This window comes from Dendrobium catenatum, unplaced genomic scaffold (assembly GCF_001605985.2).
Source record: "Dendrobium catenatum unplaced genomic scaffold, ASM160598v2 original_scaffold_88210, whole genome shotgun sequence".
Taxonomy (NCBI): domain Eukaryota; kingdom Viridiplantae; phylum Streptophyta; class Magnoliopsida; order Asparagales; family Orchidaceae; genus Dendrobium; species Dendrobium catenatum.
In genome coordinates, this window is record NW_021406651.1 from 52,115 (window position 1) to 79,103 (window position 26,989).

General features: G+C 33.4%; 1 protein-coding gene across 1 annotated transcript; it reads right to left on the reverse strand.

Moving 5' to 3' along the window:
- Positions 1-14,881: 14,881 nt before the first annotated feature.
- Positions 14,882-18,811, reverse strand: LOC110110090. Its single transcript, XM_020841399.1, has 4 exons — positions 18,245-18,811; positions 17,554-17,788; positions 17,289-17,452; positions 14,882-15,613 (listed from the first exon to the last, which is right to left on the reverse strand). The coding sequence occupies exons 1-4, from the start codon at positions 18,809-18,811 to the stop codon at positions 14,882-14,884; spliced, it is 1,698 nt and encodes a 565-aa protein (XP_020697058.1).
- Positions 18,812-26,989: the final 8,178 nt, after the last annotated feature.

Sequence of the window (26,989 nt, forward strand, 5' to 3'; positions counted from 1 at the left end):
AGTTAGCATTAACATTTTAGCCAGTCCAACCACAAAAATAATCTATTATGCATTTGATATTTTTGACCTCCTTCACATTTGCTTTAGAAAAAAATAATGATGTTGTCCACATATAACAAATGTGAGATCCTTGGTCCATTTGGATAAATGCTTACACCATAATTCTCACCTCTTTGTTTAAATGCATTTGTCAATAATTGAGTACAAAGAATGAATATATAAGATGATAAGGGACAACCTTGGTGAAATCCACATTTAGCCTCAATCCATTTTGACGAGCTTCCATTAATTAATAGAGAAAATTTTGGATTTGTGACACATTCCAAAATTAAAGAAGAAATTATAGAAGGAAACCCGAAATACCTCAGAGCCTTTTCCAATGTTGGCCATCCCATGGAGTCATAGGCTTTTGTCCAAATCTAGCTTGAAAGAAATCAAACCAATAGAGGACTTTGAATATCTAAATTTTTGGAAGATTTCTTGAGCTACCATGATGTGATCCAACATAGCCCTGCCTTTCAAGAATGCTGCTTGTTCAATTGAAATTACTTTGTGAATGACAGGAGATATTTTTATTTTTTTGATAAAACTGCCAAATGCATTAAAAAGGAAAAAAAGAAAGGTACAAGCAACTAAGTGATAGAAGACCTATCACTTTCCTCATTTAACAATGAATAAAAGGTAGGAGGAACCTTATTGACTTCTAGAATGTCCCAAAAGAAATCACCTTTCAAAGCATGATTAGCACACCAGTGAGCTAACCTATTACAACCTCTATTAACATAATGGAAAAGGATTACCACAAACTCCTTGAGAAAGTCCAAGTCTTCTTTATCATACCTTTCCATCTCTCGGCCATGAATGTCCACCGAATTTTGTAGGTAAGAAATAACATTAGAGTTGTCTCCTTCCACAATTAAGCCTTTAGCATTGAACATCCAGTCTTGTATCACCTTCTTCAATGAACGTACAACAAGCATCTCCAAAAATCCAACGTCCCAATGCATTACCAAGAATCCAAAAGCTAGAAGCATCCTGCCTTTATGGTCTCTAAAAATACCTACAATAACAGCTTCATTAGAGGCAAGAAGTGAAGCATCTATGTTTACTTTAATCCATCAGGGTGGTGGGCGATGCCAAATTGAAGAAAATAGCTTAAATTACTAGTTAGCAACCCTGTTGTCCGAATGAATTATAGAAGTTGAACAAGATGCATAGTTGATGGCATTAGTGATAATGATACCGGTTTCAATCTCTTTGCCTTCATAGATTAATGAAATCCTACTCTTCCAGGAATTAAAGACCAATGCACAATACAAACTTACTATAAAAGGATTCTCCTTTCCTTGTTCCTTCAAGAAATGTATGCAGTCTTCAAAATTTTTGAAAACAGGTAGATGAAAACCCCAGATCTTTGCCTTTTGAATAACCTGTTTTAACTTCATACAATCCACTGCCACATGATCTATATTTTCAATCATGTTACAACCTCTTGGGCAAAGGTTGTTACTAGTTAATCTTCTATGTAATAAAAAATCCATTGTTGGGATGGCCTTCTTCAATAATTTCCACCAAAAGAAAGAGATCCGAGGATTAAGTTTCATCCTCCAGATATAATTCCAATCCTAGATCCCCATAGTTTCAGATTCTTCTGTATAAGTTCTGGAATGTTTAATCAAACCTGGAATCGTTCTCCCAGAATAAGTCTTCAACAACTCTAAATTATCTTCAAGAATGCTGAAATCAATTTTGATACTGCAGTTGACTTCCACCATCTCCTTCCCAAAGTAATCCTGTAATTTCTCCGGTTCCCAATCTCCATTCGAAATGAAGAAGGACAGATTATTTAACTTGTCAATATCATAAGAAATGAATGTGGGCCATCTTTCCAATCTTCTATCAAGGATCCAAATGTCCTTCATAATATTAATTGAAAGACCACCCTTGATTCTCCATCTTACAACCTATTTTAAAGCATTGGCACTGCTAATAATCACCTTCCAAGCCGAAGAATAGTTTTTTCTATTACTCGCATCCCAAATATTCTTACCATATTTTGTGAGATAGATTTATTGAATAAAGAATCAGGCTTCTTCAAGAAATTCCAAGCCAATTTTCCTCTAAGGGGTTCCACCGAGTGAACAGCTGATTGAATGCCAAGCCCCCCTTGGTCTTTCGGTTTACTCAACTCCTTCCATGCTACATAATGTAAACCATTAACCCCATTGCTTTTATTCCATAGAAATTCCCTGCTCATTCTATCAATCTTCTTCAATACAGAAATTGGAACCAGAGACATAGAAGTATAGAATACATGGATTTCTTGAAGAACAGCATTAATAAGAGTTACTCTACTAGCTGTTGATATAAACTTCTTACCCCAAACGTCCAGCTTAAAGGCTACTTTCTCCAAAATGTAGGAAAAATCTGAAGCCATACGCCTCCTTAAGGTGATTTTATTGCCCAAGTAATTTAGATCCTTGGTTTCCATGAACCCCAAGAGTTTTGAGATAATCTTCCTCCTCCTTCTCTCCATATTCTTACTAAAAATGATAGAAGATTTAGAGCCATTTATCTGTTGACCCGTCCAGCTGCAATAGTCATTAGTGATTTTCATAATCATCTTAATCTTCTATATCTTAGCATTGGAGAAGATCAAGATGTCATTTGCAAATAATAGATGTGAGATCGTTGGGGCTAAAGGGGCAATTTTCAAACCCACACAATTCCCTTTAGATAAAAAATAATTAGTAAGAAGTTGGGAGCAAAGCATGAATAAGAATGGAGAGAGAGGGCAACCCTGTCTAAAACCACTTCTCCCTTTAATACCTTTCAGTTCCACAGCATTGATTTGAACAAAGAAAACTGGGTCAGAGACACATTCCATAATGAGATTAGAAAATCTTCTTGGAAAGCCAAAGTAAATCAAAACTTGTTGTAAGGTATTCCAAGCCATACTATCGTATGCCTGTTCCATATCCTGTTTAATAGCCACCAAACCCCTTCTCGATTTGGAGACTCTAAACTTGTGAAAAAGTTCTTGAGCAATAAGCATATGCTCAGATAAGGCCCTCCCTTCAATGAAAGCCACTTGTTCTTCAGTAACTAATCCATGGATTACTTTCTTCATTCTATTTAATAGTACTTTTGCTATAATTTTGTATATTGACATACAAAGGCTTATAGGTCTGAAATTATTGGGAGAAAAAGGATTACTTACTTAGGGAATAATAACCACTAATGTCTCCTTCCACCTAGAAGACATTTTCCCTGAACTGAAGCAAAATTGGATGGCTTTCCACATATCCATCCCAATGATCTTCCAATAAGCTTTAATAAAGGAATATGTAATTCTTTCCAATCTAGGCGTAATGTTGTTGCCAAGTTCATTAATAACTTTCTCAACTTCTTCTAGCTTGAATTCAGCATCTAGGATTCCACAATCTTCATGTTTCAAGATGTTCTCATTCATAGGGAAATTGTCTATAATGCAATCTCTGTATTTCGATTTCTTATAAAAAACTGAAAGAAGTTTCTTCCTATACAATCTTGATCTTCAATTAGAACTCCATCCTCATTTCTTATTTGCTTGATAGAATTCCCATTTCTTCTTCCATTCACAAAATGCATGAAAGAAGGAAGTGTTCACATCCCCTTCCTTCATCCACTTGGTTTTAGCTATTTGTTTCCACCATGTATTCAACTTTGAAAGAGTACAGTTGAATTCCTTGACTTTGGATCTCAGGATAAGTACTTTGCTGTCCGAAAATAGTAAACTTGAAGCTTCTTCCTACTGTAGATCTTCAATCTCCTTCTTCAACTTTTCCTTCAAAACTTCCGGAATTTGATGCTTAGCCTTACTCCAAAAAAATAAGGCTTTAAGAACTCTAGACATTTTCTTATTTAAAGCATCCATATCATCACCTCTTACAAATTTGGACCATGAATTCCTGATCACAGAAGTGGCCACTGCATAGGATATCCATACATCCTCAAATTTTCAAAATCTGGATTTATGAACTTGTTGTTAAAATAATTTCAAGACAATGGGACAATGGTCGGATGCAATTCTACTCAAATGTCTCACAGCTGCTATATTAACTAGCTCCAAAGGTTTAGAATTCAACATGCATCTATCAAGCCTCTCTAATATCCGGGCACTTCCACTCTTGTTATTACACCAAGTAAATTTATCGCCAGTAATACCTACATCATGTAAGTAATTATTGTTCATAAGTGCCTTCATTTCCAAAGGCCCAAGTGAGAAAGAAAACTTCTTCCCACATTTCTTCTTCTCTTGTGAAAGTATGTTGTTAAAGTCACCTCCAAAAACTGCTGGAATATCCTGATCAACCATACCATCCAGATAATTCTACAAATTTCTTCCACCTTGGTACTCCCTGCTACCATAAATTGTAGCAATCATCCATTTGTTTTTGTTTAATATTTCCAACTCTCCCAACAAACACTGGTCCGAAGACTTGATCAAAGAAAAAGAAGCCACATTTGTCCTCCATATCACCAGAATCCCACTAGAATTTCCTCTAGATGGCTGCAGTATAAAATCCCATTCCTCACCCATTATTTTGACAAATTTATCTTTGGACAGAGAATTATTCTTTGTTTCAACAATGCCTACAAAAAATACATCCCAATTTTTAATGTACTCCATCAAATATAGGGAGGCCTCTTTCTTGTTCGCCCCCCTATAATTCCAGAAACTGATAGAACTCATTTGGAAACTAATGAGGGTATGCCCCCACCCTTCATCTTATTCATATTACTTCGACCTTGCCTGGAAGCCAAATTCAAAAGGCCCAAATGTCTCAACACCTTTGCTAGTTTTATTTTTTGAGCATAATTTTTTTTCAGTATTTAGAATACCATTCTCCTCAGTTAACATAACAGTATTCTCCTCAACCTTTTCATGTTTAGTAACCACATTGTCTTTGTACAAATCTTCCTCCATATTTCTCATAATTTCACCTTCTTCCATTTCCCCTTCTTCCCATTGAGTGGCTTCCCTGGTTGAATCAACCTTCAGATTTCCATCAGGAATTCTCTATTCTCCCAAACTTTTGTCTTGGACATTGTGATACTTTTCTGTTTCCATGGAATTTTCTGTAGTTTCAATAGAACCACGAACCTCCAATTCTGCATCTATAACTGTAGCATCTTCCAGCTTGTTGATTTGCATTTCAAATGCCAAAGGAACTTCTCCATTCTTAGGTTGATGTTCAATAGCATTAGTCCAACTTTCACCCCATTGTTAACATATAGCTTAGCTGAATCCACTACAGCTTCCTCCCTGTGATTCACATTTGTTTTCTTCCACTGTCTTCTTACTATATTATTGCTTTCCTTCGGCCTTCCTGTTCTTGTATTGTTTCTCTTTTTAACCATGATCCATGGCCCATAAAAGGATTTATCTTCCATTCTTACAACATCTTCTATGACAGTAGCTTCTCTTGGCTTTCCATGCTCAGCAATCTTCTCCATAGTGTCCTTCTTCTTACTCTTGCAATCTGCTTTTACGTGCCCTATCAAACCACATTCATAGAAGAATGTAGAGATCTTCTCATAATCAAATTTCTGGAAAAATCTTCCTGAGATACTCTCCACCCAAACACCTAAGGGAGGCTGTTGATCCAACTTGACCGTCACGCAAATTCTGGAAAATTCCCTTTTTCCCTGTTGAAACATGTTTCCATCCATCATGATAGGTATACCAATTGATGAAGAAATCCTAGCCACATTGATTTCATCCCAGCATTGTAGGGGTAAGTGAGGTATCCTTACCCAGATCGGAGACATTAGACCCTGCACGACTATTCCATCTTCAGCAAGAACCCTATCTTCATCCTTGAAGTCCAACATAATGTATGGTTTTTTCTTCCACGGGTTACTCTCTACATTAATGCCATTCCTACTAGGCATTACTTCATTCACCTTGTCCACAATACCAACCTCCTTTGTGGTTAAACTATCCTCAAAATGAAGATTTCTATTAACAAGGAAACCAGAATTTGCATTTATCTCAAGAACATGTCCTCAGATTGCATTTGAATATCCGAACCTGTTAACATAAATCTTCATTTCAAAGGAAGATGCCGACGGATCAACAATCAACTTCTCTGTAGAATTCCTGGTTACCCGTGGGGTTTGTACCTCATTTTCATAAACAACAGACTTTCCATTACCTTTCACATATTAAATCTTCTTCAAAACATCAACGACATTATCCTTGATTACCAATGCACCATTGGAAGCTCTGATCACAGGATAATCTACAGATTTCTTCGCACCAGTCTTCAAACGAATATCTCCAGTCTGGTTCTGAATCGTATCTTCCATAACTACAATGCCTCCAGCTGACCCAGCCAAAGATGGCTGCCGGCCATCCACCGCCATAGCCCCAGTTAGCCCCTAAACGGAGGGAGTGAAAATTGCGAACTGAACTTTTCAAATATTTTAAAATTTTCACTCACTAGAAAACAGGATTTTCTCTCACTAGAACTTCTCCTTAGCATCCAAACCCACAAACATCCTGTCCTCCTTAAGGAACCATACAGGAGATAATCTATTAAGAATGACTTTGGCCGCCACTTTGTAAATTGCATTGCACAAACTAATTGGTCTGAAGTTCGATGGTTTAATTGGATTAGAAACTTTTGGAATTTAAGAAATGAGTATGTGACTCTATCATTACCCAGGGCTATATATTTCCCATAATTTTTAAAGACCGTCTCAATTTCTCCAATAGAGAATTCTCTATTTAGTCTACTGACATCCTCTTCCTCTAGACAAAAAGAAGATTTCAACCATCCATCCAATTTGCATTTTCTGTACTCCCATTTCATCTAAAAAAAGTGAAAGAAGCTGTCTTCAATTTGGTGTAGATCTTAAGTCTCCGTTCCATCTTCATTTTTGAGTTTACTTATAAAATTGGCATTTCTCCTTACACTTGCATAAGCATGAAAATTTTTTGAATTGATATCTCCTTCCGTAGCCCATTTCACCTTGGCACATTGTCTCCACCAAGTGTTGAGTCGAGCTAAGTTTGAATTGAAATCTCCTACCTTAGTTTTGAGTATCAAGTAATCATCACCCGAGAACCCTTCTATTCTTTCATTTTCTTTTAGTTCCAGGATCTCCTTATTGAGATAGTCTTTCCTTTAAGTTAGAGCCTTGTGTTTATCTTTACTCCAATAGTATAAAGCCTTCAATGTCCTCTACAACTTATAATTCAGAATTTTGCTGAAATCACCCTCTATTTTCTTGCTCCAAATTTTTTTTACCACATCAAATAATACTGGATTTGAGATTCAAACATCTTCACATTTAATAGTTTTTTTAAAAACTACATTGTAATCCAACATATTTAAAATTACTGGACAATGGTCCGAGGCAATTTTAGCTAGGTGCCTTACCACTAGCCGATGAGGAGAACTTAAGGCAACTGAATTCAAATAGCACCTATCCAGTCTTTTAAGGATTCTATCAGCTCTAATTTTATTATTGCACCATGTGTATTTGGGACCAATACAACGCACCTCGTGAAGGTCATTGTTTACAAGAAAAGTGTCCATTTCTTTGACACCTAATGAATAAATGAATCTTTTCCCACCACTTTTGTCATCCTTATAGAGAATAGAATTGAAATCACCTCCAATAATCAATGCCTTATCCTATGAAGAATATAACTACAATTTTTTTCCATAGCATTCTCCTCTTATATACATTTGTACTACCATAGATCATAGCAATTCTCCAAGTTCCCTTGTTTTGAACATCTATCTCCCCAATGATGAATTGATTTGAAGATTCAAAAACTCTGAAAGTAGTCAATTACGATTTCCAAAGAACCATGATTCCACAAGATAACACAACCAAAGGGACTTGGAAAAAATGCCAACCTACTCCAATTAATAGATCTACATCTTTTCTACTAAATAAGGCAACTTTAGTTTCCAACAAACCCAGAAAAAAACCCCATTTTCTTTAACAAAATGCTTCAAATATAGGAAGCTCTTCTCTTCCTAGCTCCCCTACAATTCTAGAATCCAATGGACGACATTAACGAAAAAAGAGGGGAAGGATTCCCCACTTTTTCCTTTTGATCTCCATCCAATCTTCCACTCCTTGAAGCCAATTTTACAGGACATAAGCCCTTGACTTGCTTAGAACCTTTCTTTTTTGAACCAGATTCTTTTGCTTCATCCAATTTATTTTCATTATCATTATCCACCATACTACTGTTGTGTTCCACAAGATTAATGTTGACACAATCCTTTGGAAAATCATCCTTAGTGGGAATAAGAATTTCTCCTTCCTCAACTTCATCATTTGGCTTAACTTGAAACCCCTGCATGGCTAGAAACTTTTATATAGGCATATGTTATTTTGAAAATGATATTTTATTATAGATTATATTAATAATTTCATGAATTACTAAATTCATTTTTTAAAAATCATGTTGAATTTAGTTTGTTTAGAGGCCTTACATGAACTTAAGATATAGTATGATTGAAAGACTTGATAGAAGTATATAAGAGTAATTAAAATTTTTAAAACATAACTTTTCACTGTATAGACACATGGTGGTTAGGGTTATGGGATCTTAAGGAGATATTAAAAATGCAGTGTAAAGAAATCTTGGCTAAAACTCTAATAAACTTTACAAACACGAGGAGTAATTATGTTATGATTCTCAACAACCTTAGGAAAATCTTTCTATTTCAAACAAGTGATTTTGAATATCATAAGTTTAAAATATTTAAAATATAGAATATGTCTATTGAATGTTTAGATTTCAACTTTCAATTGCACACTTTATTAATTTTAATAATAGAATAAATAAGTAGCTTTTTTTGGCCAGTACTAAAGTGACTTTAGTATATTTACAATCCTCAGGAGAACTATGCTTTTCTCATCACTTTATTACCTAACATGAAATGTTTATTTTCATAGAATTTAATTTACAACACAACATTGTAAACTATAGTTAAGATAATTATAGTGGGTTTGTTAAGATTTTTGGAACCGTTGATGGGGATTGTAGTTAAGTTTCCTTTCCTGCACTTAAATTGTTGAATGGGTTGTTGATTTAATCTTATCTTTATCTTTATTAAACTTATTTTGCATTATAATACTTATTTATAATACTTTATGCATTTCATATTGTGTGTGTTACTATTACATGTATAATTGGAACCAACTAGGAGAAGTTTTGTTCAATTTTGAAATTGAATGAATTCTTAAAAAAGTTAAAAAATCACAAAAATAAAATAAAATAAAATTGGCATACCTAAGTTTGGAGAATGATCAATCAAGATCACTTAAAGAATATGCTAATCCTATGGCTAAGTGTATTTAACAAGGGTTTAATAGACCAAATATTATGGACAAAAACATTACGTTAAAACCTGCTACATCCAAATGGTATAAAATTCTAAGTTTGTGGAACCCTTATATAAGATCCAAATTGAAAGTGCTCATGGAACACTAAGAGGGGAGAAAAGGGGGGGGGGGGTATTAAATTGGTAATTTGAAAATTTTTTGGAGTTTTCCAAAAATAATTTTCTTTTAAAAAAAAATTAAAATATAATATGTATAAGCATTTGAAAAGAAAAAGTATTAAAACTAAACTCAAAAGCAAATGCAATTTATTTTAAACTAAAAAAAAAAATCATTTATTTTCATTTTTATATTATACCAAATATTCACCCAAAAATATTTTACAAAGATAATAAAAAACCAAAGCATAGTGCACTAATTTGAATTGTAAGAAAAGTAATCTATAGAAAAGTAAGAATATGCAAACCTGATTTGTAGTTGTTTTATCAAATTGACTTTTGTCCACTCCGTAATGGTACTCCACTTTGGATATTACATTAATTGCGACTCTTTTTCAACACACAGCTTGGAGGAGATGCCCTTCTCTCTTTAGGAAGAGATGATCTTTATAGACTATTCAGACCATGATAATAGAGGGAAATTCAAATAAACATAGAAAGCACCATCAAAAACCAACCAACCCTACAGGAAGGAGGAAACCCGGAACCTCCAGGAAAAAACCTACAAAAACCAACCATAAACACAATAACATTAATGACACACATAAGGAAAACGAGTCTCATCCAAGTATATCAGACCTCTAATATGAAGAGGAAGGTTAGGAACTCTAAAATCCTCGAAAGTCTCCAAGTCACAACCCCACTAAGAAATACCAAGAGCACAAGCATTCACCTCGAACTTAATAATAGAAAAGGTACAGTTGAACATACTTAACCACTGCTTAGTATTCCTCATATAAAACACCGTAGAAGAACAATTACTATCCTTGGTCAAAGAAGAAACCTGATAACAGTGTTGAAAGCCAAACTAAAGCACAATGTTCTTGATATCAAGAGAAAAACATAGTTTCAACCCATAAAGGATTGTATAGATAAAAGCCTCATTCACATCATAGTTGTAGAAGGGACCAACAAATCCCATCATGGCTTTTCCATTATCATCTCTGAGGATACCACCACAACTCCCCGTAGAGCAAATTCTAACAACTTCCATATTAAGTTTAATAAAATTAACCAGAGGCTTCATACAAGAGGTAAAATTTTGACCATTGGTGGAATCATCCCCCCACAAATGTAATACCCAAATTCACTGCAGAAAAAGTGAAATTCTTAAAATTATTAGGCATCAAAATATTAGTAGAAAACATGTCCACCAGCTTATCTTTAATTCTTTGAATAATCCTATTATGATTCATGACAACCCTTTTAAAGCGGGAGTTATTCCTTTCCAACCACAAAAACTAGAGGATAAGAGAAGGAATCACATTCCTAATATGACCTATGGACTTGGAAAACCAAGAGTTAAGAATAGATAATATCAAAGCCTTAGCTTGAAAATAATTTAAATGCAAGATATCATCAAAGTACGTCCAAACTTTAACAACACAAGGGCCAGAATTAAACACATGATGCATATTTTCCAAGTGACAACAACACTGACATTTAGAAGGGAAGATAAAACCATGTTTAATAAAATTGTCATCAGTATGAATAAACTTATGTAAGGTACGCCAAACAAAAATGGAGATCGTCGACGGGATACTTTTATGCCAAATCTTATTAAATAACTTAGGGGCCTCCTACTTAGAATGAAAATAGTACAAAGTGTCTTTTAATCTAAACTTACTATCTTCAGATAAAGCACACATCTGAACATCAAGACAATGAAAGTTTAAAGGAATCAATAAAACTTGCTGAATAATAAAATTAGGTAGAATAGTAGAAAGCTTATAAACATCCCATCCATACTCATTAAGAAAATAATGAACTCTAACAAAAGCAATATAAGTAGTGTTCCAAATAGAGTCGATGTATTGCCCCCCATCCAACAATCATGCAAAAAAAAAAATTACCAGAATCGACACCCCAACAAATACTCGGTTCAACAAACCACTTCACTTTGCAAAGCCGATGCCACACTTTAGAGTTACCTTGACTATAAGAGAACAAGGTGTGATGCTTTTCACCACAGTACTTAGTATTCATAAACTTAGACCAAAGACTCAAATTAGCACAAAAATTGTACCATAACTTAAAAGAAAAGGCAAAAGCCAGGTTCTTCAGTGACTTACAACCCAAAGCCCTTCAACCAATGTGCCACAACAATTTTCCCAAGAAGACCAATGAATTTTAAAATTAGAACTAGTCCCTCTCCAAAAAAAAAACCTATTAAAAATCCTCTCAATCCTATTACAAACAGCCTGAGAGGGCAATAGTGTTTGAAAACTATAAACATGAATAAAGAAATAACACTTTTTATAACTTTTAACCTACCACCAAAGCTTAAAAAAATTAGAATCTTAGGATTGCAATCTATTATAAACTACTGAAATTAAATCATTGAAGAATGAAGAAACCTTTCTACCCTTATAAAGCGGAACACTAAGATACTTTAAAGGTAAGCAAGCATGATTGAAGCCAGTTAAATTCTTAATATGCCCAATACGCACCAAAGAAACCTTATTAGCAGTAATAAAGGCACATTTATTTTTATTCAAAGCCAAACCACTAATAGATTCAAACTGATTAAAAAGAATTAAAAGTCTTTGCATCCTATTCAATGAAGCATTAGTAAAGATAATAAAATCATCAGCAAAGCCTAAATAAGAAATGTGAAACCCACCTAATGTTCTAAAGAAAAGATTAGGAACATTATGAAATAAATTAGCAAGCCCTCTAGATAGATACTCAGCAGCAATAATGAAGAGAGCCGGAGAAAGAGGATCCCGCTGTCTCAACCCATGATATGCCTTAAAGAAACTATTAGCTTTATCGTTGATGGAAAAATAAGGACTTTCATTGCAAAGCTTGATGAGATTAATAAAATGAGAACCAAAACCAAATAACTTCAAAATCTCATAAAGAAATTTCCAATTAATATTGTCATAAGCCTTAGCAATGTCAAGTTTCCAAAATCATGTTCCCGCCACTAGTTTTAATATCCAAATTTTGGTAAAATTCTTGAGCCAAAAGAATGTTATCAGAAATAGAACACCCTTTAATAAAACCCATTTGTAAGGAAGAAATAATCATAGGTAAAAGAAGAGACAAATGATTCATCAAAATTTTAGAAATAATTTTATGAAAAAAAGAGCACAAACTAATGGGCCTAAAATAATTCCAAGAAGAATAAGAATTACTATTCAGAATAAGCACAATAGAAGTAGCAGGGAAAAACTTAGGGATAGTATTACCTTAAAAAAAATTCAATAATGGTAGAGAAAATATCATTACCTATAATATGCCAAGTTGCTTTAAAAAGCTTAGCCGTGAAACCATCATGACCAGCAACCGACTCACTGTTCATAGCAGTGATAGTATCTTATTTTTAGGAGATGCATATAGCAGATATTATTAAAGCAAGAAGAAAGTCCTAGGAAAGAAAAAGTCTATCACATTCCTTCTTTTACACTTTATGAAAAAGGGAAGGAATGTTACAGTTATCCATGCTATCACAAATAAAATCACCTATACAAGCATAGTTAGCACAACAATTGGCTAACTTATTACACTCCCTATTAACAAATTCAATAATGACTTGATTAAAGTATCTAAGAAAGAAAAAGTCTTCTATGTAATGAAAGTTATCTTTAGCTTTCCCATGTTTTATAGCTTCTTGGATATGCTTAAAAACATTGTAGTTATCTCCCTCTATGATGATTCCTTTGACTTCATAAATCCATTCTTAGACTACCTCCTTTAAAGAACTAAAGGCTTACATCTCCAAATCTGTGATATCCCAATGAATACATTTGAATCCAAAAGTAAATAGAAAACTACCTTTACTATCTCTAATAACGCCTCCAATTCCAGCCGAGTAATCTTTATAAAGAGAAGCATCAACATTTATTTTGATCCATTCAGTTGGTGGAGGATTCCAAGTGGATGAAAGCAGCCTAAGCTGATTAGAATCACAGTTGACTGATATAAGATCATAATTGAATGAAGAAGAAGCAAACCTGATAGCATTGGCTGCTGTTACTTGAAAATAATCCTCCTTATCACCGTGAACTACTCTATTTCTGCTTTTCCAAGAGAAGAAGACTAGAGAGCAATACATGTTTCCCAAGAATGGATTTGAAATAGATAAATCCTTCAGTTCCTTATAACAGCTTTCCATATCTGTTAAGTTGGGTGTTAAGTAACCCCATTTATTTATTGTCTTTATCACTTCTTTCAAGTAAATACAATGGATTGCAATATGTTCTTGATCTTCAATAGAAGTGCAACCCCTCGGATAGCCATTATGACTTATAATTCTTCTATACATTAGAAACTCATTAGAAGGAATTGCCTTGTTCATCAATCTCCACCAAAAGCCTTCAACTTTTGGTCTTAATTTCAATTTCTTTATCCATCTCCAACTCTCATCCTCTTCTTCAATTATAGTAGAAAACTCTGAAATCATTGCAGCCAATGATTTACCAGAATATTTGAACATAAGTTCCAGTTCATCTTTTTGAATGTCTTCATGAATCAGGACAGAATAAATTAGATCCACCAATTCATTACCAAAAGTCTGGTGTAGTTTCAATAAACTCCAACTGCCTTCATGAATAAAAAACTCCAACTGCATTGTTCTTCTTGAAGATCAGGAACATAGGAAGGCCATTTGTCAATACTTTTATTAAGGATCCAAGTATCCTTTAAATTATTTATGTTTGTCCCATTCGAGATCTTCTATCTCACAATTTGCTTAAGAAACTTAGCTCCACTTAAAATAATCTTCCATATCGGTGGCACTCCTTATTTTTCTTCAGAAAACCAAAGATATGAACCGTACTTAATAATGAGAATTCTACTCAACAGAGAAGAAGAATTGGATAACAAATTCCATGCAAATTTAGCTCTCCAAGGTCCAGTACTATCAGCTACCGAAATCACACCAAGACCTCCCTATTTCTTCTTCTTACAAAGAGTTTCCCAATCAACATAATGAATACCATTTCTCTTGTCTTATTTCAACCATATAAAATCTCTACTCATTTTGTCTAGTTCTTTCAGCACTCCAAAAGGAACCATAGAATGGGTAGAGATAATGATAGGAATTATAAGGAGAGAAGACTTGATTAATTGTAATTTACCGGACATTGTAAGAGATCCGTTACCCCATATATTAAGTTTGTCATATGCTTTTTTAGCACACTTCCAAAATCAGAAGCTTTTAGTCTTCTTAATGCCATCCTGACCCCAAGATGAGTTAACTCTTTAACTATTTTAATACCTAGGATTTTGGATATTATTTTAGATTTATTACTACTTACCAACTTTCCACAAAGCAATGAGGATTTTTGAGTATTTATTCTTTATCCTGTCCAGTAACTATACTTCTCAAAAATCTTCTTAATTTTGTTTGCACTTCTTTGGCTAGCTTCAGAAAAAATAATCACAGCATCGGCATACTGCAAATGTGAAACTCTATCAGCTGACAGTACCACCTTGATTCCAATCTTAGCTCCTTTTTTATTAAATGCTTCAGTCAAAAGTTGTGAGCACATACTAAAGAGATAGGGTGATAAAGGACATCCCAGCCTAAAACCACATTCTGCCCGGATCCACTTTGTATTGTAACCATTAATAATAATGGAATACTTGGTATTCACCACGCACTGAAGAAGTAGATTCGAGAATGTCCTTGGGAAACCATAAATTTCTAACATTTTCCTCAAGGTTTCCCACCCCGTACTATCATAAGCCTGCTCCATGTCCACGTTAATTGCCATCTTGCTCTTCTTTGCTTTAGGGAATATGAATTTGTTGATAATTTCTTGAGTGAGCATTATGTTTTCTGATATGGATCTTCCCTTTATGAAATCTACTTGATTTTCTAAAATTAATTTGGGGATAATGCAAACAAGTCTATTCACTAGCAATCTAGCAATGATCTTGTAAATAGAGTTACAAAGATTGATGGGCCTATAATTGGATGGAATCATAGGATTTTTCAACTTTGGGATGAGGACAACTGAAGTCTCCCTCCATTTCTCACACATGATCCCTGAACTGATAAATTGACAAATGCCCTTCCATAAATCTTCCTGAATGATAGACCAATAAAACTTAACAAAGGAATAAAAGATACTGTCTAATCCTGGTGATATGTTACCTTCCAACTTACTGATGATTGATTCCAGTTCTTCTTGAGTAAGTTTCGAGCTGAGCAATCTCTAGTCTTCATCACACATAGATAGATTACACCTCATAGCTTTCCACTTCTCTTTGAAGTAATCAAAGAAAATTTCTTCCATTCTATTTTTCTCCACAATCAATCTTCTATCAGGATCTTTAGTTTGTTTAATGTGATTGTTGTTGCATCTAAAAGAAGAAACATAGTGAAAATATTCAGAATTGGAATCACATTCTTTAAATCACTTTACTTTTGCTCTTTGTCTCCACCAAGTGCTAAGCCTTCCCAAAGTGGAGTTTAATTCCTTCACCTTACTTGTAAGAATACAAATCTTATCATCTGATAAGCCTCCTGAAAGAGCCTCTTCTTCTTGTAGTTTGATAATCTCTTCCTTCAAACTTTTCGTCAGGATATTGAGATTAGAATGCTTGGCTTTACTTCAGTGGAATAAAGCTTTTAGAACTCTACTGAATTTGTGATTCAGTATTTGTACAACATCCCTCTTAGTTGGTTTAAACCATGATTTTCAACATTTATCCTAGAAATTGGAAAAGAAGTCCAGATTTCTTTAAATTGAATATTTTTTTTTTAACTCCGAAATCCTAAAGAAAATAACTTTAAGACAATTGGACAGTGATATGAAGCAATCCTCCCTAGATGATGAACCACACCTGGTTGTATAACCTTCAAAGCTGTTGAATTCAGGAGACATCTGTCCAGCCTTTCCAGAATATGAGCTCCCCCATTTTTGTTGTTGCACCATGTATACTTAAGACCCACGATCCCAGTGTCATGGAAATCACATCTATTCATAAATGAATGCATGTCTTGAGGTCCCTGAGAGAAAATGAACCTCTTACCTCCTCTCTTTTCCTCTTGTGATAAAATGCAGTTGTACTCTCCTCCCATAATGAATGGAATATTGACATTTGAATAGCTCTGTAATGTCTCCCATAACTATCTCATCTTGTATATGTCTTTACTTCCATAAATGTTGGCTATAAGCCAATCCCCTTTGTTGTGAATTTTGAGCAAACCAACAACTGCTTGATGGGAAGCATGGATGACTGAGAATGAGCAAATTATAGACTTCCAACAAACCAAAACTCTTCCTGAGAGACCCTCCGCTGGGACAAAAACAAATTCCCAGCTACTACCAATCAATTTGTTGACTTAAGATCTGTCAAACATCGTTATCTTCATTTTGACAATCCCAACAAAAAAAGAGTGATTTTTTCACAAACTCTCTCCAGTAGTGAGAGGCTTCAACCTTCCTAGCCCCTCTGCAATTCCAAAAGGCTAGAGATGTCATTTGTTTTAAGAATGGGATTGTTCCCATTCTTAAATTTCTTCACAGCTTCTCCTTTACTTCTTTGAGAAATAATATTATCTTTGCCCAGGGAATTTAATTCTTTAAGGAGATTTCCTTTATTTTTAATAAAATCAGCCATTCTCTCTATTTTAGTTTCAACATATATAATTTTACTACTCCTTATTTCTTTATCTTCCATCTCTTCAACCGTGGTCGCTACCTCTATTTCTTTGGAACAGAGATTGAGAATTTCAAATTTGTTAATGTCACCTACTGGAACATTAATCTTTGAATTTAAAAATCCAGAAGCTTCAGTATCCTCACTATGATCTCTAAGTTCGTTCTTTACTATCATCTCTTCAGTATTAACAACTTTAACAGGGAAATCTTCCACCTCATGAACAACTTCTGCTACTTTAGCCGACTGATCTGGAGCATCTGCAACAGCTTGTTCAGATGGGAATTTTGAAGTTCTAGAAAATTTTTGAACATACACTGCTTTATTTTTATAAAACTATCATTCTTCTGATTAACATTGCCTTTGACATGAACCATCTTCTTTCTTCTTTTCAAATCTTTGAGTAGAATCGAAGGCCCGTAAGTTTTGTCTGAATCATCTTCCACCCTCTGAGATGGTTGTGAAGGCTTTTCCATTCCTGAATTATTCACAGGAGCATCATGCCTTCCTTCCCTACCATCTTTGCAAAAATCTACTAAGTGGCCAACCTTTCCACATTTGAAACAGAAAGAGGACACTTTCTCATATTCTACCTTCTGAAAAAGTATTCCACAAGATCCTTACATCCAAACTCCAGTTGGAAACTATTGATCTAGAGTCATACGAACATATACTCTCGTATATTCCCTCTTATTCCATTGAAACATATTGCCATCAATCCAAAGCGGCTGTCCTATACTGGATGCAATCCTAGCCATGTTGTCTTCATCCCAACAGATTAGCGGGAGATGCGGAAAACTTACAAAAATTGGAGATGTTGATCCCTTCAATGATGAGGGGAAAAATAGTGGAGACCATCTATCTATCCCCACTATATGTCCATTGACATACCAAGGACCTCCTTCTAGAACTTGATCGACATCCTCTTTAGCAAAGAAAGAACATAAGATCCATCAAAGTCCTAAAGAAGTTATATGGAACTTCCCAAACATATTCCATTGTCATCTTAGCTCTCTAGCTATCACATAGATTGGAACTTTTTCACCAAATACTTTTACTACTATAGATAACTGTAGTTTCTCAGAATTTGTCTTCATATTTGATTCATTCAACTTGATTGATTTTCCATCTTTGGACAAAAAAGATTCATCTACTAGTAAATTGCATTTGATATTAGGTTTCTTTGTCCACAAATTTTGAACATCAGATCCTTGCCTCCATTCAATTCTTTCATCAGCATTGTTACGAGCATGTAGAGTGTTTTCCATAAGTTTGCTAGAAAATGATACTCCATCCAAAACCATAGGTTTAACAACATTATTGCTGAACCTGTTAACAAATAACTTCATACCCGAAGAAGAAGATGCTTCTTTGTCATAAACAGATGTTGGAAAACCAGTTTTTTTATGAATGATCCTCTCTGTATCTTCAATCACAATACCTTTTCCCTTCCCTAGAACTAGGGGCGATTTCTTAACAGCAACCAAAACTGGCTCGTTGATCTTCAAAGGTCTAACTTTGAACTTCATTTTAGAGATGTCAGATTTGCCAAAGGTCGATGGTGGATCGCTGGGAGGTATCTGAAGATCGACGACGAACGCCACGTCTTCATCTACCATTGTTGAATAGCCCGCCAAAAAAAATGAAAAATGAAAATTTTTAAAAATGGAATTTCTCACTCTAGAATCTCCGGGAGCTTCTCTCTCTAGAGCAAAAACTATGTGGGGAATTTTAGAATGATAGTATCATTAACTTCCTCTAAAGAGGGATATCTAGCAAGTAAAACATTATCATCTTGAGATATAAGAGAATGAATAATATTAGGATTATTAAGAACATCAGGAATGAAATTTTTGTTCAGATGATTCTGAAAGTGCAACACAGCTAAGTCCACCTTATCCCCAGAAAAGGAACCATCAGGCCTATTAATTTTATGAATGCAATTTGTAGAGCGCTTCCTTCACACTAAGGCATGTAAATAATTAGTAATACAATCCCTTCAACAAGATGTTTAATTGTCCCTTTTTGTTTCCAAAAATTTTCCTCTTGAGCATGCAATTTGTAAAGGCCCTCTTTAGCTTCTTTTAAAAGGCACAAGTTAGCCTCAAATGGAACCAATTGACATTGATTCTCCTAAAAAGACACTTTATCTTTAACAATTAAAATGTTGGAAAAATTATTCTTCTTAAAAACATTATGATTCCACCAATTTAAAACAAACTTGAGTATTTTCAAAGTAAACCACAATCTTGTCATACCAGATATAGAGTTATCCAAATGCAAAGGAGCATGCCAATTATTCATAACCAGATCCATAAAGGGATCATGAAGAAGCCACATATTTTGGAATCTAAAAGATGGGGAAATATCCCTCCTATTAGAATTTATTTTAATAAGAATTGGAGAATGATCAAAAAGTGCCCTACTAAGATGCTCCACATTCGTAGAATCAAATGAGTTCAACCAATTATCATTAAATAAAACCCTATCTAATCTTTTCCATAAATGCGCTCGATGCCAGGTAAACTTATCACCAAAAAAACTAATATCAGTGAGGTTACAATCCATGATCAAGTTATTAAAGTCCTCCATAGAATTATAGATAGGGAGAGAGCCCCCTATACACTCAGAAGGACAAGAAATGGTATTAAAACCTCCCCTGAAATGCCAGGGAACATTACATACATTATGAAACTGAACAATCCGGTCCCATAAAATCTTTCTTGTATAATGAGAAGAAGCAGCATAAATAAATGAAGCACAACATTGCATGTTAGAACTTTCAATATTACAGTGAATGACTTGAGTAAAATCAACGATGTCATCCACAAGAACAAACTTTTTCCAAAAGATCCAAATTTTATTAGCAACATTAGACAATGCATTTTTAAAACCCAAAAATTTAACAGTACTAAGTAACTTATCAGAAGAAAGAAGAGGTTCAAGTAAGATAAGCAAAGAGACATTAAAAATATGACATAAATTCTTAACTCTCACCTCGGAGGAAGAACAACCAATACCCCTAACATTTCAAATGATAGCATTAAACATAATAAACACTAATTAATTGAAAGTTTGCGAGCGGGTAGGTTGAGGAGAATGCAAAACAATTTTTTTAGGTTTCCTACCTCTCTTACCATGACCTTTAGAAAAACTAGTATTATTATCATCTCTAGCAAAACATTTGGCCATTAAATATATATCTTCATTATCAATAAAAACATCACTATGATAAAGCTCATTCGAGGGAAAATTACTTTCATTCAACGTACTAGAGTGCTCCGTAGAAAGAGGTAAAACCTCTTCACCGAAAAAAACATCACCTTCCATATTACTAAACTTGTTGGCCACATTATTCCCAAGCTTTAACACCTCGGGTTGAGAAGAATTTAGAGGCCCTTTAGTAATTTGAACAATACTATCATCTGGCAAAGCTTTTTTGCTCTAAGGGACAAAGCTCCCTCACAACTAATTTCCCTTTATCAAGACCACCATCCCCATAATTATCTTGAACTTTTTGCTGAATGACAATAGTAGAAGAATTAGTGATCAAATTCTTACGAATCTAGTTAAGGATTTATCAAGACCACAATCCCAATCAGTAATGAAGTTTACTAGTATCATCACTGACACCATTATACTTGAATATTATACATATTTTTAAGAATCTAGCTAATTGTAGGTTGGGATCCTAAATAGAAGATCACCCAAACTTAAAATTTAGAACCATCTGGATAATAATAGGTTTAAGCTCAAATTTATTGGCTTAGATAGTAGATCGATTGATACACTGATTTATTCCATATACTATCATTATTTATTTTTATTTTATTTTTCTAAGGGTTCTCTTGATCTCTAAATCAAACAAAAAGGGTTCATCGTTAGATCTACTACATATATATACACATATCACACAAGAATGAAAAGAGAATAATTAAAATAAACTTGTACATATAATAATTTTTTTCTTTTATTTTTCAAAATTTACACACAAAAAACATAAATAAGATACTAGATATAAGTAGGATTAAATATGCAACTCTTTTCATAATAAAATAAAATTTCAAGATAATATTTTACTTCCCCGGGAATGGTGCCAAAAACCTAATTTAGGATGTGAGTAAAATATACTTATGTTTTCTTTAGTATAACTACTTATGAAAGAATATAATTGCATGTTTTTTTTAGGGAAAACCCACGGAGGGGCCTACACGTTAATTATGGGAAATCGTCAGCTCTCGACTGCTGAAACGAACTAAAAAACAAAAGTAAAGAAAACCTACGAGCCAATAGTTTCCACTATCAAAAAACACAAATACCCTAGTAACATACTAAAGATGCTAAAGACCAGCATCCAAAAAAGAAAGACTAAAGGATATCTAGTACGTCCAGTCTTCCTGCCAAAAATGTTGAGAACCCGTATCCTCTGCAAAAAAGAAGAGACAAAAGAATAAAAAACTACAAATAGAAATATAGTTAGGATCACAGAGAATAATGTAAAGTAATTTCCATAATCCAAAAAGAAAAGCCTCCTTAGAGTAAAATTGCTAAAATAAGCCAGGAATAGAGCTGATAAGAAAATACTTATTACCATAGACCACCAGGTAAATGACAGCAAAGGATTGAGAATAAAAAGAAGGATCACAGAAATGCATACCACCCAGGGAACCATGAAGATCATCAGAGATATATGAAACCTGAGAGCTCAAAAGGAAACAACACAGACCAACGCTACAAAAAATTCCACCTAGTAACATACAGAGTACCCAATTTATCAAGATGCAGCAGCCCAATAAGAGGCCCAGGCATAGAAGAACCACCAAAATCAATAAAATTATCCAGGGTACAACCACAGTTGGCAAGCCAAACAACAGCAGCATTAGCAACTTTGGCAATCACAAAAAAAGATGGGTTCATAAAATAAAGCAGTTTCTTAATATCCTTAACAATATAAAAGATGCTCGGGTTGCATCCCTTATCCTCCAAGAAATATAAATAAGAAATGTTGACACCAGAATTTACCTCAATAACCAAGTTAGAGATATTCAACGAAATGCACCAGTTAAGACCATAAAGAATAACCATACAGAAAGCATACTCCAAACTACCATTAGAAATAAGACCAGCAAAAGCCAGCATCATCAACCCATTCGAATCTCTGATTAAACCACCACAACCAATAGCACCATCCACCTTACAGCCATGGATATTAAGCTTAAACTGATTGGCCATAGGTTTAATCCAAGAAGTAGCCATACCAACCTCAGAATTACCAGGCTTATACAAACCAAAATAAGGAGCTAACTGGTAATAATTAGTAAAGTTCTTTGCAGAGATTAAATTAACCGCCACAAGAGCTAACACTTTATCCTTAACCTTATGAATAATATTAAGATGATTCATCTTAACACCATTGAAAATAGAATTTTTTCTCTCCAACCAAATAAACCACAAAATAAAGATAGGGACAATATTACGAATGTTACCTTTGCCGTTAACCAGCCAAGCATTCAGAAAAGCCTTAAGAGGAAAATGAGCATTAAAAATATTCAAATAAAACATGTCATCAAAGAAAACCCACGTCTTAATAGCCACTGGATCCGAGAGAAAAATATGGTGCATAGATTTAAAATGGAAGCAACATTGACATTTAGAGGCAAAAGAAAAACCTTTTTTTAATAAGATTTTCTTCCGTCGGGAGCAAATTATGAAGAAATCTCCACATAAAAATAGATATAGTTTTAGGAATGCTCTTGTGCCAAATGATATAAAAGGCTTTATCAAAAGGCTTTTTATCCCTAAAAGACAACCAAACATGCTTGATATGGAAAGCCCAATCTTTAGAGCCCTCACACAAAATAGTATCTTTAGTATGAGAATTAAAAGCTAATTTAAGAATCATATTAATAATATAATTAGGCACAAAATTAGAAAGCTTGTCCACATCCCAACCATTGTCTTTAAACAAAAAATTCACTTTAATAGATTCAAAAGAAGAAGTATGCAAAAGAGAATCAATAGAATCCTTACTAATCCATTTATCCTGCCAAAAAAACACATTACCGTAAACAAGCCCCCAAAGGATATTGGATTCCATTTCCAATTTAAACTTACACAACCTTTTCCAAACTTTAGAATATAATTGCATGTGTCAAACTAGAAATAAAAGTTATATGAGGGAGTGCCAATCCTACAAGGACTTGTTTTGCTATAATACAAATGTGCTAATAATGTCTATTAAAGCTATAATGTTAATCCTACACATTGAAAATTAGGTTTGGAATCTATCTTGAGTAAGAAATGTAAAAGAAATCTAAAATGCTAGTACTTAAAGTGTTTTGGACTAATGATAATGAATTTATAAAGCTTTCCTAAGTAGACTCATTATTGTTATGAATTAGACCATATGTATTCCTAGATCCCATCATGAGTATATGGAAGTGAACAAGGTTTGTGGCCCTCCTACAGTTATTATTTATGTATAGACTCTAGGACATTAAACATCCTATATATAGGTAAGCAAGAGTTTCATTTCAATACACTTAATTATTCAAATATTCCTCCATCAAGGAAATATATCACACTATATTTAAGTATACATATAGCCATCATATAGATTAAATTAAGAATGGGAGATTTAAAAAAAACTTCATGAATTTATTAAAGAATAAGAGTCTACATTAGTGATCACTAAGGTTTGACATCATTTGACCATAACTAAAAGTTTAGATAGCTATGGAATTAAAATAAAATAAAATAAATTTCATTGATTACTCTATTAAGAAAGTAGAAGAAGAAAAGTGCGAACAAGTATCACCCAGATAGTGTAACTTCACTCCCCACACTCGTTTCTTCTTTGATTGCTCGCTTTCTCACAATAAGGTAGGGTAACTACTCCAATTGTTATATATTTCTTTCCTCTTGTCCCATTTGGGTAAGACTCTAATATGGAACTTCAATTAAGAACTCATGACTCACTAGAGTGATAGAACGTACTAAAAATTATATAACGTTCATAAAAAAATGAAAAAAAGACTAAACAACTATATATATTGAGTAGTAAAAGAAACTAAGGCTTTACGGTGCTCAACATGGTGGTTCCTTAGTATTATAATATGAACTAGTAGCTCAACACTACTAAGTAGGATCTACTATGGTGCTGGACTAACCTGTCACGATCATGGAATGAACTAATGTGTTGCTTGGATAATTCAATGTGGCTCCATAGTGGCGTGATATACAGTAATTATAAGATTGGAAAATAATTCTAAAAGAAGCTTAATTTGAAATGGAAAAGTAAGTCAAATAAAAAATTGAAGAGTGGAAGAAACAAAAAGATTAAGTACATTATAAGATAATACTTATTGATTAAGTACCTTAGAGTTAGTAATAAATGTAGTCTTGTATCGTACATATGCATCCTCATTATCCTTTCACTAAAACAATCATCTAATTTGTGGTGGAGAGCTAATTGACCACAAGATGGAGCCTTAAGAACTCAGTAGGAGAGTATAGGCTAAGAAGAAGAGAGGTTGGATTAGAAGATTGGAAGAAATGAAGTAAAAACTTCTCTAAGTTATGGATCGACTAGTTCGTATACTAAGATCTTTGGAATGTACCGTTCAATCAAGTATATAAAAAATATCTCTTCATAAATGTATAATTAAATGTAAAATTATATTGTAAGATAAGGGATCATCCAATAGGATATATTTAAAATTAATCATCTAAGGATTCATTGGTATGAGAGTTAACTATATTAATCATATTGTACAATGAGTAATTCATATAATATGATTGATAATAAGTGATTGTCTAAAATAGTTAATGTGATGATTATTAGCCTTTAACATTTATGTCCTCCTTGGATCGTACATTATGATAAGTGTATCATATAGTAAAATGTGAAAGAAAATTGTGGTTTTGTGTATGTGTTATGTATAAATTATGGATTATTTATTATCTTTAAATTCAATAAAAAGTTGTTGTTTTAGTGATTTTTGTGCAAGAAATGTACATGAAATGGAAAAAAAACTTTAAGTGTTGAATAGTGCCATAGTGTCATCATCATATGTTCCACAATATACACTAGGTGCCAGATTCAGATAAGGCAATGCCGAGTTCTCTATTTTCCAGAGCCATAGAAACACCAAGGTCAACGGCGTAGTGCCACACAGCACCATCATGCCCAAAATTTAGCACTGCAGAACTAGAGCCTCAAGAAAATTTAAAATAATAATATGTGAAGAATTATTCATTGACCATGAATTTTGGTGATAAGGTGTTGTAAGGCTTGACATAATATTGGTCTATATCCAAAAAATTAAGGATTTCAATTTATAATTTAATCAAGACTCTTTAATAAGAAAATGTGCCTTTTTAGCATATATTAAACTTAAAATCATCCTAAATTATAATTTTTTTAGGTAACACTAAAATTATTAAATTTTAAAATTGCATATTTTCTAAAAAGTTCTAGCAGTATAATGGCATTAACTTATAAGAAAACCATGGTAACCTCAACTCTTAAGCTTCTTATCTCTAATAGTTAGCTTATTTCCTAGGCTAGTGTTCATTGTAGAAAAGTATAATGCATATATATATGTATGCTAACATAAAGGTGTTTGTGTATACAATACCACTAACATATCTTCTTAGAACTACCATAAATGTTTTGATAAAGTCTGAAACATGCACATTGAAAGAGACATATGTTACATGCAAACTCTAATGAAAATCTATCACCTATATACATGCAATACATGTAATATGAAGTAGTATATGATAGAGCAATGTATAAATAAAACCTTTTTTTTAATTTACTTTTAATATAAATTACAAACTAGGGTTTGTTGAAAAGTCAGGTAGGGGAAATCCACCACAACAAGATTTGATTTCTAGTTCTACACAATGTATATTTTAATATGATTACTTACTAAGTCTTTAACTTTAGCCTATAGGATATTCTTTAAGATTCTAAAAGATAATGATCTTCAAAGGAACTAGAATCATTTTCATTTAAAACTCTGTATGTATAAGCAATCCTCTTTTTGGATTTTATAACACTTGACACTATACAACTCAATCTAGGTATATAAAAATACAGAACTTTACATTTATATTTAAACATTTACATTTACATCAAGTCATAGGTACATACTACTTTATGTAAGAAAGTAAGAAATCCATGTATATAAAGAAGACAAAAGGTGCAATGTAGGTTTATTATACCAAATAAATCTAATGCAACCTAGAAGCATCCGTGACACACCAAAAAGAAATATAACCATGACACCAAAGTGTAGGAAATCGACTAAACAAATAAAAGATAACCTCCAATAAATGTATTTACATCACGTGAAACTAGACCAGTGACCTAGCATTAGCTAGACTTAGTAGCCCTATCAATCCATCTTAAGTGTGTAATAAGTTTTTTGGTTTGGATAAGTCCTAGCTTATTATTGTATAATGTTATTTAACATTTTATTTTTTATTTTTTCAAGTCAAGAGAGATTTATTTAAACTTTAATTTTAATGTTTTATAATGTAAGATTTATTTTAAAGAAAAATTTTTAAGCGTTTAATGCAATTAATTTAGAATCCTCTAAGAGCTTCAGTAATAGGGATTTGGTAAAAAAATGACATTCTAATCTATATACAACAAATTAAAAATAATCAAACCCTAATACTATATGGAATTCTTTTTAGAGAAATATCAATTCTTAGGTCAAATTATTGACATAAAAATTGAAATGCTAAATTGAAGCTCTTAGAGGATTCAAATATCCATGAAAATC